The sequence below is a fragment of the Ictalurus punctatus genome, chromosome 20 (assembly GCF_001660625.3).
Source record: "Ictalurus punctatus breed USDA103 chromosome 20, Coco_2.0, whole genome shotgun sequence".
NCBI classification, from domain to species: Eukaryota; Metazoa; Chordata; class Actinopteri; order Siluriformes; family Ictaluridae; genus Ictalurus; species Ictalurus punctatus.
This window is the reverse complement of record NC_030435.2, coordinates 24750227-24767726: the sequence shown is the minus strand read 5'-3', so window position 1 is coordinate 24767726 and position 17500 is coordinate 24750227. Positions and strand designations below refer to the sequence as shown.

At 46.5% G+C, this 17500-nt stretch overlaps 2 protein-coding genes across 7 annotated transcripts in view; both read left to right on the top strand.

Moving 5' to 3' along the window:
• LOC108280415 (rho GTPase-activating protein 29) overlaps positions 1 to 6575 on the top strand; it is a 25972-nt gene extending 19397 nt beyond the window's left edge. For all 6 annotated transcript variants that reach the window (XM_017495355.3, XM_017495361.3, XM_017495357.3 and 3 more), the window contains 7 exons: positions 1 to 112; positions 2430 to 2618; positions 2756 to 2893; positions 3083 to 3288; positions 3670 to 3925; positions 4436 to 4547; positions 4671 to 6575. The exon at positions 1 to 112 is cut by the window's left edge and continues 52 nt beyond it. In XM_017495355.3, coding sequence (XP_017350844.1) covers positions 1 to 112; positions 2430 to 2618; positions 2756 to 2893; positions 3083 to 3288; positions 3670 to 3925; positions 4436 to 4547; positions 4671 to 5539 — 1882 coding nt within the window. In that variant the 3' untranslated portion in view covers positions 5540 to 6575. The remainder of the gene's footprint in view (positions 113 to 2429; positions 2619 to 2755; positions 2894 to 3082; positions 3289 to 3669; positions 3926 to 4435; positions 4548 to 4670) is intronic.
• Positions 6576 to 7500: 925 nt separating this feature from the next.
• abca4b (ATP-binding cassette, sub-family A (ABC1), member 4b) overlaps positions 7501 to 17500 on the top strand; it is a 45296-nt gene continuing 35296 nt past the window's right edge. Inside the window, exons 1-6 of the mRNA XM_053673509.1 lie at positions 7501 to 7566; positions 8025 to 8118; positions 9930 to 10071; positions 10160 to 10299; positions 10895 to 11022; positions 12333 to 12530. Of these exons, the coding sequence (XP_053529484.1) occupies positions 7501 to 7566; positions 8025 to 8118; positions 9930 to 10071; positions 10160 to 10299; positions 10895 to 11022; positions 12333 to 12530 (768 nt within the window). The remainder of the gene's footprint in view (positions 7567 to 8024; positions 8119 to 9929; positions 10072 to 10159; positions 10300 to 10894; positions 11023 to 12332; positions 12531 to 17500) is intronic.

Below are 17500 nucleotides of genomic sequence, written 5' to 3'. Positions count from 1 at the left end.
CACTCAGATGTCCAAAGCGGCTCACACACACAAACTGAGGAAACTGCGCGCTCCGTCTAAGTGCAGGGAGTGTGACAGCCTGGTGGTGTTCCATGGAGCCGAGTGTGAGGAGGTACTGCCACTCATCATCACTACCTTCATCATCACCATCATCACATCATCACTACCTTCCTCACCATCACATCACATCATCACTACCTTCCTCGCCATCACATCACATCACTACCTTCCTCGCCATCACATCATCACTACCTTCATCACCATCACATCACATCACTACCTTCCTCACCATCACATCATCACTACCTTCATCACCATCACATCACATCACTACCTTCCTCACCATCACATCACTACCTTCCTCACCATCACATCATCACTACCTTCCTCACCATCACATCATCACTACCTTCCTCACCATCACATCATCACTACCTTCCTCACCATCACATCACATCATCACTACCTTCCTCACCATCACATCACATCATCACTACCTTCCTCACCATCACATCATCACTACCTTCCTCACCATCACATCATCACTACCTTCCTCACCATCACATCATCACTACCTTCATCACCATCACATCATCACTACCTTCCTCACCATCACATCACATCACTACCTTCCTCACCATCACATCACATCACTACCTTCCTCACCATCACATCACATCACTACCTTCCTCACCATCACATCATCACTACCTTCCTCATCACTACCTTCCTCACCATCACATCACTACCTTCATCACCATCACATCACCACTACCTTCATCACCATGACATCACTACCTTCATCACCATCACATCAGCCCTACCTTCATCACCACCATCATCACATCAGCACTACCTTCATCACCACCATCATCACATCAGCACTACCTTCATCACCACCATCATCACATCAGCACTACCTTCATCACCACCATCATCACATCAGCACTACCTTCATCACCACCATCATCACATTCTCACATCATCACTACCTTTATCAGCAACATGATATGAGAACCACATACAGTTGCAATCAAAATTATTCAACCCCCTGAATAGAATCCCTCACAACAGCACAAATATGTAGAACAGGTGTTGTCTCAAGCACACCTGATGCTAAACTAATCAAGGGCTTCATTAGCCACACCAGGTGTGCTTGAGCTAGAACACATGAAATACCTGAATGGGCTAGGGGCAGAAAAAATACATGAAATGCCTGGACGGGGCAGAAAAAGGAAGCTATCAACGGCTGAAAGCAGATTTCTGAGAAGGCAGATTGTGGAAAAACCCTCGAGTGACTGCAAAAGCCCTGCAGCAAGACTTGGTGGCACCAGGCACTGAGGTTTCAGTGAGCACAGTAAGGTGCGTACTAAACGCAGAAGGTTTCCATGCCAGAACTCCAGAAGTTTGGGATTCTGTTCTGTGGAGCGATCAAACAAATCTGGAACATTTCGGCACGATGGATCAGCGGTACGTCTGGAGGAAGAAGAATGAAGAAAGAACACTCTGTCCACAGTCGAGCATGGTGGGGGCTCGGTGATGCTCTGCGGCTGCTTTACATCCTCTGGCACTGGAGACCTGCAGCGTGTGGAAGGTGAGATGGATTCATTGAAGTATCAGGAAATCCTAGGGAAAAACATCATGCCGTCTGTGAGGAAGCTGAAGCTTGGGCGTATTCGGACCTTCCAACAGGACGACGATCCCAAGCGTACCTCAAATTCCACCAAGGCTTGGTTGCAGAAGAAGTCCTGGAAGATTCTACAGGGCCATCACTGTCACCTGACTTGAACCCCATAGAAAATCTCTGGTGGGATTTGAAGAAGACGGTTGCAGCACGCAAACCCAAGAATATCACTGAACTGGAGGCCACTGCTCATGAGGAACGGTAGAAGATTCCTCAGGAACGCTGCAGAAGATCTGCTTCTCGTTTGCAGCAGGTCATAACGGTAAAGGAGGTCTACTAAGTACTAAAGATGCTCGCCATGAAGGGGGTGAATAATTTTGAGACTGGAGAAGTCATTATAAGTTGCATTTTCAGTTGTATTTGGGGAAACCACTTGAAGCGTTCGTTGTGTTGAACTATTTCAGTTGCTTTTGTTTGATGTGTTCATCACAAACAGCTGAAAGTCTGTACATCTGACAATAAACCTGATTTGTAATGGGGTGAATAATTTTGGTTGCAATTGTAAATCAACTCTTTGGAACTTAAATACTATAATTTTACTGCCTTATAGTGTTTACCAATTGTGTTTATTAATATTATGTCAAATTTATTTTATAAGGTCACTTTAATTGTTCCACCTTATTCATGTTATTGTACATTTATAAGAGGCTGGCAACAGGAGCTCTGTGTCATAATTGGTCTGTGTGTGTGTGTGTGTGCGTGTGTGTGTGTGTGTGTGTGTGTGTGTGTACGTGTGCGTGTGTAGTGTTCTTTAGCGTGTCATAAGAAGTGTCTGGAGACCTTGGCGATTCAGTGTGGCCATAAGAAGCTGCAGGGGAGGCTGCACTTATTCGGCATTGATTTCTCTCAGGTGTCTAAGAACAGCGCAGATGGAATTCCCTTCATCATCAGGAAGTGCACTTCAGAGATCGAGAGTCGCGCCCTGAACATCAAGGTACACTCAGTCACCCTGTGGCTGTAAGCGCTAATCTCGTACGCTAACCGCTAATCAGCCCGTTAGCAGCAGGCCGTTGTAGTTGTGTGGTAGATTTGTGGTGTAGTGTTAATGAGGCCCGTTTGTTGTGTTTTAAGGGAATTTATCGTTTAAATGGAGCAAAGTCTCGAGTGGAGAAACTCTGTCAGGCGTTTGAGAACGGAAAAGACCTGGTGGAGCTGTCAGAGCTGTATCCACACGACATCAGCAACGTGCTCAAACTGTACCTGAGACAGGTAAATACCACCCTACACACACACATGCAGCACAGGGGAATACAGTCACTCAGTACTTGGTTAAAATTAGAACACACTGTACTGCTCTCAGCTATAGGATATAGGACAGATTATTACAGCATAAACAGTAAAGGATATCTGGTGTGTGTGTGTGTGTGTGTGTGTGTGTGTGTGTGTGTGTGTGTGTAGCTACCCGAGCCATTGATCCTGTACAGGTATTATAATGAGATTGTTGGTCTGGCTAAAGAAGCTAAGAGCATAACAGCGGACAACACACACACACCTCAACTCAGCGTCGAGCTCAACCGAGTCATCCTCAAAATACGAGACCTGCTGAGACACCTTCCTCCTGCACACTACAGAACCCTGCACTTCCTCATCACTCACCTGCACAGGTAACACCCCTACACTTCATCACTCACCTGCACAGGTAACACCCCTACACTTCATCACTCACCTGCACAGGTAACACCCCTACACTTCATCACTCACCTGCACAGGTAACACCCCTACACTTCATCACTCACCTGCACAGGTAACACCCCTACACTTCATCACTCACCTGCACAGGTAACACCCCTACACTTCATCACTCACCTGCACAGGTAACACCCCTACACCCCTGTACTGAATTATTTACAGCTAATGGACTCTGTGTAATAAAACACTGTATTTAGAATAAATGTTACATTATATTTACTGTAACCCCACTGTTTAGTACAGGTAGCTTATAGTCGTGTGTGTGTGTGTGTGTGTGTGTGTGTGTGTGTTATCAGAGTGTCCGAGCATGCGGAGGAGAATAAAATGGACGTGAGGAATCTGGGGATTATCTTCGGCCCGACGCTGATTAAACCTCGGCGGTTGGATGCGGACGTGTCCCTGTCCTCCCTGGTGGACTACCCCTACCAGGCTCTGATGGTGGAGCTGCTCATTCAACACCATCTGAAGATTTTTGACGTCCAGTTAAGCCCCGCCCACTCCACCAACCCTCCACTCAGCCGCTGCTCACAGTCTCTCCTGGACATCAAAGAGGTGAGAGGTCATCATCATCATCATCATCATCATCATCCACATAATCACACTGCATAACCTACCCCGTGTTCATAACACACTCCATAACACACTTTCTGACACGCTTCTCACGAGGTGGGTGTGTACTGAACAGACAGATATACATCAGTAGTAATAAGTAGGAAATAGTACATACAGTAATACAATCAAAGGGAAAACAAATAAATAAAATATAAATAAATAAATAAATAAATAAATAAGCAAGCAGTGTCTACTGGAATAACGGGTCAAAGATCACATCTGTTTATTTTACTGAAAATAATGATTATAATTTCATTAAATCATTCTTTATTAATTATTCTTAATGTTCATAAAATATTTAAATTAATTAATTCATTCATTTTTAGTCATTGACACATGCAACTATAGCGAGGTGATGAATTTGAGCATTAATGTGGTGTGTGTGTCTGTGTGTGTCTGTGTGTGTCTGTGTGTGTCTGTGTGTGTCTGTGTGTGTCTGTGTGTGAGCAGAGCTCTAAAGCCCATAAGAGATACTCGTCTGTTCTTCCCTCATCACACCGAGTGGATGAAGTGAAGGAAGTGCACTTAGCAAGTGGACATGAGGGGAAAGAGGACACAGCCGGTCAGGAGGAGTACACTCTCACACACACACACACCCACACTCACTCACTCGATATACTATATTATATGTTGTATTGAATTTAGAATGTAAACTTGTTATTATTTTCTGTGTGTGTGTGTGTAGCTGACAGTACAGATGGTGTAAGCGGTGTTGGATCGTTGCTAGCTGTCAGTCGCCTCAGTACAAATGCAAATGTCTCCCTGGTGAAGCTCCGCCCACCACGAACCCACTACCTGTCCCGCCCCGTGAGTTTACCCGTGGACCGCCTGCTTAACGAACGCAACATGGCTGAGCGAGAGAACTTGGGCGGGGCCATCCCAGAGAAACCGGAGGCAGAGAAAGCGGAGAGCCGCACCTACCGCACCCCCTTCGTCCACACACACACCCTGAGACGCACCTGGGACAAACAGTACCGCCATTATGATGTCACGCCTCGCACTGCCATGATCGTTGCCAACCTCCCGCCCTCAGGGGCAGTGGGCGGAGCCAAAACCGAAACTGCCAAACCGGACACAACCAAACCGGACGGCTCCAAAACAGCCACTGCAGAAGCACGGAGCGGCGCTTTATCTCAGAACAGTTCATACGCCTCTACCATGCGTCCATTCCGGCGAGACAGTAGCATGAGCGATAAGGACGTTCCAATCACATTCAGATCAACGCGGACACTCCGGCCTCCACCCGGAACTTTCTACAGGCCTCCACACCTCCATGTTAAAACTCCAGACACGGAAAAGAACGCTAACGTTTCCCCGAACACCACCGTAACCACACTGTCCGTCACTATAGCTGCACCGCTAGCCACGCTAAATGTGTGTCCAACCTCAGCTGCACTGTCAGTCACGCCCACATCACCGTCAACAGGAAGTGACACGAGTGCTAAAGAGGAAGTGCAGACGGAGTCCCAGTCGGACGATGTGAATGAGAATAAATCTGTGTATCAGAGACTAAGAGAGAGCCAGCACTCACACCGAGAGGCACGCTTTGTATAAACATGCACAAACACACACACACACTCTGCTTACGTTACACACATTCATACACACTTCAAAACACAGTGCTGTTCACTGTGATTCACCCTACAAGCGCTTATAATAAAGATCAGAACAGTCCGTGTGTATTTAAATGAGGTGTGTGTGTAGTGTGTGTAGTGCACATGGAGTGTTTAGTGTGTGTTCATGTACAGCGTTCATTCATTCATCATTCACTAAATTAACTTCCTGCTCAGACTCAGACTACTGTGGGTCAGAAAATATCATGAGCAGGTTAAAACAATAAGAAAGTACGTAAAGCCCTTTTCCTGTTTAGGCCACGCCCACTTCAGGTTTAAATCCATACCAGTGCTGCTCTTTCACACACTCAATCCTCTCCTCAGCACGTTATCTCACACACACACACACACACTCCTTAATGACCTGTGGGATTCATCTGTGTCCGAACCACAGAACCTGAGCTACAGGACTCCTGTGTGCACTGCGGCTGTGTCCCAAATGCCTTGATATCAGAAGCAGCAGTTACAGAGAGAGACCCCCCTGTGGTTTAGGACGCTGTCCATCCGCTCTGCGTCTCACACACACACGCACACCTGAGTAGACAGAGAAGAGCGTTATTGAAGCTGGCTAGCTAACGTGTGTGTTAGCAGTGAGTGTATGAGACCGCGCTCTACATTAGGTTTATTATTTCTTTTTTATGGAATGACAAATATAATATAAAATGTCTTAACTGGAAATGTTTGTTACATGCACTTTGTTTGAGATAATATAATGTGCAGCTGTGTGTGTGTGTGTGTGTGTGTGTGTGTACGTACAGTTAAAGCATTTGTACAGATGGAGTATGTATGTAATATTTTATGAAGTTTTATCCCTGATGATGCACTTAATAAGCCTGAATGTGTGCATATGTAAAATACATAATGAATATATTTGCATAAATTTGCAAATCATTTTATTATTGTGATCATTTTTGTGTTTTATTTGTGTTTTCTGTAACGTATTGCACTGACCACAATACAGAACATTTAAAACCTCACACTGCTCTGTGCTTCTTTTATCAACACAACCATCTTAGTCTTAATAGTGTTAGTCTTATCGGTAGGTGCAGTGTTAGTGTACCACAAAATGCCCATGAGTCTGCTCTGTGGTGGTATTTGGGACACAGCCCAAGAATGGAAGGACGGTGGGGAAAGCAGTGAGTGTCCGAGCGAAATCCGTCTCTCTGAAATCAGATTCAGTCTTAATTTCAACAAATTTGTTTAAATTGTGTGTGTGTGTGTGTGTGTGTGTGTGTGAGTGTGTGTGTGTGTCAGTGTTTACTCTAAACTCTTAAAAAAAATAAATTTTTTACAGAAATAAAGTTGATGCTAATGCTGAGAGTGTTTCATTGTCAGGGCTGCAGATTAGATCGGATTAGAGTAAATCAGATTACGGCTCACATGCTCACACTCAGCGCTGCTCCACTTCACACTGCTCTCTAAACTGTTTATTATTTACACACAAATAAAGATCCTGAACGCTTTCGGCACTGAGGTAAGGAATTAACCTGCTTTATTATACATCAATAAAACTATAAAACAGGAAGAAAAAACTCCTGAAACTTAGAAAAGCATCTGAAGTAGATTTATAGCATAGAATTCTATTTTACAAAAACTATTATGTAAAAATCCATTAACTCTTTTACATTTTTGTGAACTTATAATAATACTGCTGTGTGCAGTTTCCAATGGAATATGTAATGTAATCAAATTATATTTAAAATATATATATATTTCTGTAATTAATAATAATTTAAAATAGAGAAAGTGAATGATGTATGAATGAAAGTCAGATTTCTATTTAATGATTGAATAAATAAATACATTAATACAATTAATAAACAGAGATATTGTAATGTGTGTGTGTTTTTAAGTGTGTTACCCCCCCACAGTGACCCCCTCTCGGGGTGAATCGGGGCAGAAATGGACACCAGAAGTCAGATTCGTCTTCTGCTGTGGAAAAACTGGACGCTGCGCAAGAGACAGAAAGTACGAAAATAAACACAGAATAATTTGATTGTTTTGTAATAATCTAATAAATATTTACATATTTAAATCTGTAACTTCATCTGAACATCACCACTAGTCTGTCTGTCTTCCTGTCTGTCTGTCTGTCTGTCTTTTTTTTTAGCTTTATACTGTTTAGCATAAAACATTTCATTAACAACATAATAATTAGATACTGAGTTTTAAAAAAAAACACACAACTCTGTGCTAATGTTAATCTAAATTGAACTTTTCACCACTTTCCAAGTTTAGTAGCGTGTTAGCTAGCGTGATGCTAAACAACAGGTGAAAAGTGTATTAGTGATGTCAGAGTATCATGTTTTAATTTAAGCTCCACCCACACTGACTCTAATAAATAATTAAATATAACAAAATATAAAATGTGTGTGTGTGTGTGTGTGTGTGTGTGTGTGTGTGTGTGTGTGTGTGCATGTGTGTAGATTCGGTTCTTGGTGGAGATCCTGTGGCCCGTCTTCCTGTTCGCTGGACTCGTGTGGCTCAGGAGAGCGAATCCTCTTTACCAACAACACGAGTGTGAGATACAATCATCTGTAAACTCTAACATTTTACACTTAAATGCCATTAACACACTTACAGTACTCACTACACTACACTATACTACACTATACTACACTACACTATACTACACTATACTACACTATACTATACTACACTATACTACACTATACTACACTACACTATACTACACTATACTACACTATACTATACTACACTATACTACACTACACTATACTACACTATACTACACTATACTATACTACACTATACTACACTATACTATACTACACTATACTACACTACACTATACTACACTATACTACACTACACTATACTACACTATACTACACTATACTATACTACACTATACTACACTATACTACACTATACTATACTATACTACACTATACTATACTACACTATACTACACTACACTATACTACACTATACTACACTACACTATACTACACTATACTACACTACACTATACTACACTATACTACACTATACTATACTACACTATACTACACTATACTACACTATACTATACTATACTACACTATACTATACTACACTATACTACACTACACTATACTACACTATACTACACTACACTATACTACACTATACTACACTACACTATACTACACTATACTACACTATACTATACTATACTATACTACACTATACTATACTACACTACACGATACTACACTATACTACACTATACTATACTACACTATACTACACTACACTATACTACACTATACTACACTACACTATACTACACTATACTACACTACACTATACTATACTACACTATACTACACTATACTATACTACACTATACTATACTACACTATACTACACTATACTATACTACACTATACTATACTACACTATACTACACTATACTACACTACACGATACTACACTATACTATACTACACGATACTACACTATACTACACTATACTACACTACACGATACTACACTATACTATACTATACTATACTACACTATACTACACTATACTACACTACACGATACTACACTATACTATACTACACTATACTACACTACACTATACTACACTATACTATACTACACTATACTACACTATACTACACTACACGATACTACACTATACTATACTACACGATACTACACTATACTACACTATACTACACTACACGATACTACACTATACTATACTATACTATACTACACTATACTACACTATACTACACTACACGATACTACACTATACTATACTATACTATACTACACTATACTACACTATACTACACTACACTATACTACACTATACTACACGATACTACACTATACTACACTATACTACACTACACGATACTACACTATACTATACTATACTACACTATACTACACTAAACTATACTACACTATACTACACTATACTACACTATACTACACTATACTATACTACACTACACTACACTATACTACACTACACTACACTATACTACACTACACTATACTACACTACACTACACTATACTACACTACACTATACTACGCTACACTATACTATACTACACTATAATACACTGAATCATACTACATTATAGAGTACGCTATGTGTTACTTATACATATATTATAAGATCGGAATATCTGATACTGTAATAAATAATTTGGACATTGTTGTGATTAAATACGTGTAAAATTGTCCGATCACACAGTGAGATTATAAAATTAGCATTAGCATTAGCATAACAAATCATGTCATTGTAAATGTGCGTCTGTATTTTAACTTCAACTGAAACTTCATGTGAATTGTTTCAGGTCATTTTCCCAACAAGGCCATGCCTTCAGCAGGAATTCTGCCGTGGATTCAGGGAATTTTTTGCAACGTTAACAATCCCTGCTTCCGCCATGCAACTCCGGGGGAATCTCCAGGAATCGTGTCCAATTACAACAACTCCATGTAAGTCTGATCTCTATCAGTCAAATCATTTATTGTCCTTCAAGGGAAATTTGTTGTGCAGCAATTATCATGATGATGTTCTGTGCAGACTCGCTCGGTTTTACTCGGATGTTCAGGAGCTGCTGTTTAGTGACGCTGAGTTTCAGCAGCTGGGGCGACTCTGGCAGGAAGCGTCCGATTTCAGCAACTTCATGGACACACTGAGGAAAGATCCGGGCCGAGCTACAGGTACAAAATATTATTCACTTTCAAGTGCTAATGTTATTTAGAAATTCGTTATCATCCTCTCCTACACACACACACACACACACACACACACACACACACACACACACACACACTCACACACACTCTTTTTTGTGAGTCTGAATTCCGTGAGTTGAAAGTGTTAACCCACAGGAAACAGCTTTTAGGAGATGATCAGAAATCTGAGGAAATGCTGCAGTGATGAGAGGAGCCATGTGAGAAGCTCTGGAGAAACACAAAACTGATTCACGCTAATTCATCTTCATGGCTGTAATTAGCTATGAGGACATTGAGGTCTGGATCTCTGCAGTTTTAGAAGTTCTTCTTTCCTGTACAAGATCTGAAATGGAACACGTGAACAGCGAGGTCCTGATAACGTGAGGAGTGAGGAGTGTGTCCTTACTGAAACGCTGGTCCTGTTTTCCTTCCTGTTTGATTTCCTTCATTTGTAAAAGTAAATGTAAATGATAAATGTCTTCTAGCTGAACAGGAGGAAGTGCGGTGTTTAAGCACTCAGCCTCTGCGTCCTCGTTAACTTCCTGTTCTGTGACTTGTTTGTCCTTCGCTTTCTTTTCAGGGAGAGGACTGAAGATCGAGGACATCCTGAAAGACGATGAGACTCTGACGTCGTTTTTGCTGAGAGACGCCGGCCTGTCGGACTCTGTGGTCCATCAGCTCACCAATGCGCGAGTGCGGGTCGAACAGGTAACGCTCACCTCTACACACCTGAGAGTGATGACGAGACCCCGCTCTGATTGTGAGACTGCATTGTGGAGCTCTCTGATCTGCGTGAGGTGGAGACCAAACCTCACTGATCTCATACCTCCTGCATCATTGTTTAACTCAGAGTCCATGAGATCTGGACTGACTGACCATGAGATGGGGAGATCATCAGCAGTGTGGTGGTCGACCTCCATTTAGTGATCTAGCTCAAATCTAACATCATGCAGTTCCCAGCGTAATCTCCCGTCTGGAAGCTGAGGTTATGCACTAGTTAGTGCTCAGCTTTATTGTGTTGGTGAGGTCAGCTTAGTTCCACCCAGAGGAACCTCCTGGAACTTCCAGATGTTGAGCCAATATTCAGTCCAGCTCTTCAAAGTGAGCATCTGGCATGAAGTTCTGGTTTTGTGAGTGTTCATATGAAGTGAGATCTTTCTAGGTGCACAGTGACATAATCTGCCTAGGGCATGGACCACTAGCTTCAAAGGTCAAACACCAATAAGTTGTTAAACATTCAGAAGTGGAGGAGACTTGTCTGGGGCTGGACCACCTGATCACTCCTGGTTTTCACATCTTCTGTAACTTTTCATCAGTTACTTGGTAGGACTGCTGGTGCAGGATCACTCTCATTTTCGCCCCTCTGCAGGACCTCTGCTTCCACATATCATGTGATGTAATCCACCAGCTCCGGGATCTACTCGTGTTCCCAAGCTTTCAATCGTACCCACTCCTGAAGTGCTCAAAGAGCACCTGAATAAAGATGGATTCATGGTGGTTTCTTTGTGGGTGGTTCCACTGACTAGTCAGAACCCTCTGCAGGAAGTGGGTTACTAATCCCGGATCTGCTCAGCAGTGGCTCTCGTGTCTCAGTGGTTAAGGCTTTGGGTTTGAGTACAAAGTCGTGAGTTCAAATCCAAGCACTGCTGAGCTGTTACTGCTAGATCCTGAAGACCATTACTCCTCTATGCTCAGGTCTACTGTCTCAGTCGTTACTCACCGTGGATCAAAGGCTCCACTAAATAATTCAATGTAAATATAAATATATCTTCCATAATGACCTCCAAGACCATGTGTGGCTCCTTCAGCCAATGGCTCCATAGTACAGGAGTCCAGCGGTGGAGGAGGTTCTCAGGTGAATTCTCCTCCTGGAGTAGTGTCAGGTCCTCAAGTGCGTTTTTAATGTCCTTTATTTCTGTTTTTCTCTCAGCATGTCCTCAATCAATAACCCACAGTCTTATTCCCTCTCTCTCTCTCTCTCTCTCTCTCTCTCTCTCTCTCTCTCTCTCTCTCTGTAGTTTGTGTATGGAGTACCTGATCTGACCCTGCAGGACATCGCCTGTAGTCAGGTTCTCCTCGAGCGCTTCATTATCTTCCCGAGTGGGCGTGGTGTTCACGGGGTCCGTAACGCAATGTGCGCTCTCACACCGCAGAAACTGCAGAAGATCGAAGACAAACTGTACGTCAACATCGACTTCTTCAAACTCTTCCGACTGGTCAGTCCTCCTCACACACCTCCTCACACACACACACACCTCCTCACACACCTCCTCACACACCTCCTCACACACCTCCTCACACACCTCACACACCTCCTCACACACCTCCTCACACCTCCTCACACACCTCACACACCTCCTCACACACCTCACACACCTCACACACCTCCTCACACACCTCCTCACACACCTCACACACCTCCTCACACACCTCCTCACACACCTCACACACCTCACACACCTCCTCACACACCTCACACACCTCCTCACACACCTCCTCACACACCTCACACACCTCACACACCTCACACACCTCCTCACACACCTCACACACCTCCTCACACACCTCACACACCTCACACACCTCCTCACACACCTCACACACCTCCTCACACACCTCACACACCTCCTCACACACCTCCTCACACACCTCCTCACACACCTCACACACCTCCTCACACACCTCACACACCTCACACACCTCCTCACACACCTCCTCACACCTCACACACCTCCTCACACACCTCCTCACACACCTCACACACCTCCTCACACACCTCACACACCTCCTCACACACCTCCTCACACACCTCACACACCTCACACACCTCCTCACACACACACACACCTCCTCACACACCTCCTCACACACCTCCTCACACACCTCCTCACACACCTCACACACCTCCTCACACACCTCCTCACACCTCCTCACACACCTCACACACCTCCTCACACACCTCACACACCTCACACACCTCCTCACACACCTCACACACCTCCTCACACACCTCACACACCTCCTCACACACCTCCTCACACACCTCACACACCTCACACACCTCCTCACACACCTCACACACCTCCTCACACACCTCCTCACACACCTCACACACCTCACACACCTCACACACCTCACACACCTCCTCACACACCTCACACACCTCACACACCTCCTCACACACCTCACACACCTCCTCACACACCTCACACACCTCCTCACACACCTCACACACCTCCTCACACACCTCCTCACACACCTCCTCACACACCTCACACACCTCCTCACACACCTCACACACCTCACACACCTCCTCACACACCTCCTCACACACCTCCTCACACCTCACACACCTCCTCACACACCTCCTCACACACCTCACACACCTCCTCACACACCTCACACACCTCCTCACACACCTCCTCACACCTCCTCACACACCTCACACACCTCCTCACACACCTCACACACTTCCTCACACACCTCATACACCTCACACACCTCACACACCTCCTCACACACCTCACACACCTCACACACACCTCACACACCTCACACACCTCCTCACACACCTCCTCACACACCTCACACACCTCACACACCTCACACACCTCACACACCTCCTCACACACCTCACACACCTCACACACCTCACACACCTCCTCACACACCTCACACACCTCCTCACACACCTCACACACCTCCTCACACACCTCACACACCTCACACACCTCCTCACACCTCCTCACACACCTCACACACCTCCTCACACACCTCACACACCTCACACACCTCACACACCTCCTCACACACCTCACACACCTCCTCACACACCTCACACACCTCCTCACACACCTCACAAACCTCCTCACACACCTCACACACCTCCTCACACACCTCACACACCTCACACACCTCACACACCTCACACACACCTCACACACCTCACACACCTCCTCACACCTCCTCACACACCTCACACACCTCCTCACACCTCCTCACACACCTCACACACCTCCTCACACCTCCTCACACACCTCACACACCTCCTCACACACCTCACACACCTCACACACCTCACACACCTCCTCACACACCTCACACACCTCCTCACACACCTCCTCACACACCTCACACACCTCCTCACACACCTCCTCACACCTCCTCACACACCTCACACACCTCCTCACACACCTCACACACCTCACACACCTCCTCACACACCTCACACACCTCCTCACACACCTCACACACCTCACACACCTCACACACACCTCACACACCTCACACACCTCACACACCTCCTCACACACCTCACACACCTCCTCACACACCTCCTCACACACCTCACACACCTCCTCACACACCTCACACACCTCACACACCTCACACACACCTCACACACCTCCTCACACACCTCACACACCTCCTCACACACCTCACACACCTCCTCACACACCTCACACACCTCCTCACACACCTCCTCACACACCTCCTCACACACCTCACACACCTCCTCACACACCTCACACACCTCACACACCTCCTCACACACCTCCTCACACACCTCCTCACACACCTCACACACCTCACACACCTCCTCACACACCTCACACACCTCACACACCTCCTCACACACCTCACACACCTCCTCACACACCTCACACACCTCACACACCTCACACACCTCCTCACACACCTCACACACCTCACACACACCTCACACACCTCACACACCTCCTCACACACACACACACCTCACACACACCTCACACACCTCACACACCTCCTCACACTCCTCACACACCTCCTCACACACCTCACACACCTCCTCACACACCTCACACACCTCACACACACCTCACACACCTCCTCACACACCTCCTCACACACCTCCTCACACACACACACCTCACACACACCTCCTCACACACCTCACACACCTCACACACCTCCTCACACACCTCCTCACACACCTCACACACCTCCTCACACACCTCACACACCTCACACACCTCACACACCTCCTCACACACCTCACACACCTCACACACCTCCTCACACACCTCACACACCTCACACACCTCCTCACACACCTCACACACCTCACACACCTCACACACCTCCTCACACACCTCACACACCTCCTCACACACCTCCTCACACACCTCCTCACACACCTCACACACCTCCTCACACACCTCCTCACACCTCCTCACACCTCCTCACACACCTCACACACCTCCTCACACACCTCACACACCTCCTCACACACCTCACACACCTCCTCACACACCTCCTCACACACCTCACACACCTCACACACCTCACACACACCTCACACACCTCACACACCTCACACACACCTCACACACCTCACACACCTCCTCACACACACACACACCTCCTCACACACCTCCTCACACACCTCCTCACACACCTCCTCACACACCTCACACACCTCCTCACACACCTCCTCACACCTCCTCACACACCTCACACACCTCCTCACACACCTCACACACCTCACACACCTCCTCACACACCTCCTCACACACCTCACACACCTCCTCACACACCTCCTCACACACCTCACACACCTCACACACCTCCTCACACACCTCACACACCTCCTCACACACCTCCTCACACACCTCACACACCTCACACACCTCACACACCTCCTCACACACCTCACACACCTCCTCACACACCTCACACACCTCACACACCTCCTCACACACCTCACACACCTCCTCACACACCTCACACACCTCCTCACACACCTCCTCACACACCTCCTCACACACCTCACACACCTCCTCACACACCTCACACACCTCACACACCTCCTCACACACCTCCTCACACCTCACACACCTCCTCACACACCTCCTCACACACCTCACACACCTCCTCACACACCTCACACACCTCCTCACACACCTCCTCACACACCTCACACACCTCACACACCTCCTCACACACACACACACCTCCTCACACACCTCCTCACACACCTCCTCACACACCTCCTCACACACCTCACACACCTCCTCACACACCTCCTCACACCTCCTCACACACCTCACACACCTCCTCACACACCTCACACACCTCACACACCTCCTCACACACCTCACACACCTCCTCACACACCTCACACACCTCCTCACACACCTCCTCACACACCTCACACACCTCACACACCTCCTCACACACCTCACACACCTCCTCACACACCTCCTCACACACCTCACACACCTCACACACCTCACACACCTCACACACCTCCTCACACACCTCACACACCTCACACACCTCCTCACACACCTCACACACCTCCTCACACACCTCACACACCTCCTCACACACCTCACACACCTCCTCACACACCTCCTCACACACCTCCTCACACACCTCACACACCTCCTCACACACCTCACACACCTCACACACCTCCTCACACACCTCCTCACACACCTCCTCACACCTCACACACCTCCTCACACACCTCCTCACACACCTCACACACCTCCTCACACACCTCACACACCTCCTCACACACCTCCTCACACACCTCCTCACACCTCCTCACACACCTCACACACCTCCTCACACACCTCACACACTTCCTCACACACCTCATACACCTCACACACCTCACACACCTCCTCACACACCTCACACACCTCACACACACCTCACACACCTCACACACCTCCTCACACACCTCCTCACACACCTCACACACCTCACACACCTCACACACCTCACACACCTCCTCACACACCTCACACACCTCACACACCTCACACACCTCCTCACACACCTCACACACCTCCTCACACACCTCACACACCTCCTCACACACCTCACACACCTCACACACCTCCTCACACCTCCTCACACACCTCACACACCTCCTCACACACCTCACACACCTCACACACCTCACACACCTCCTCACACACCTCACACACCTCCTCACACACCTCACACACCTCCTCACACACCTCACAAACCTCCTCACACACCTCACACACCTCCTCACACACCTCACACACCTCACACACCTCACACACCTCACACACACCTCACACACCTCACACACCTCCTCACACCTCCTCACACACCTCACACACCTCCTCACACCTCCTCACACACCTCACACACCTCCTCACAC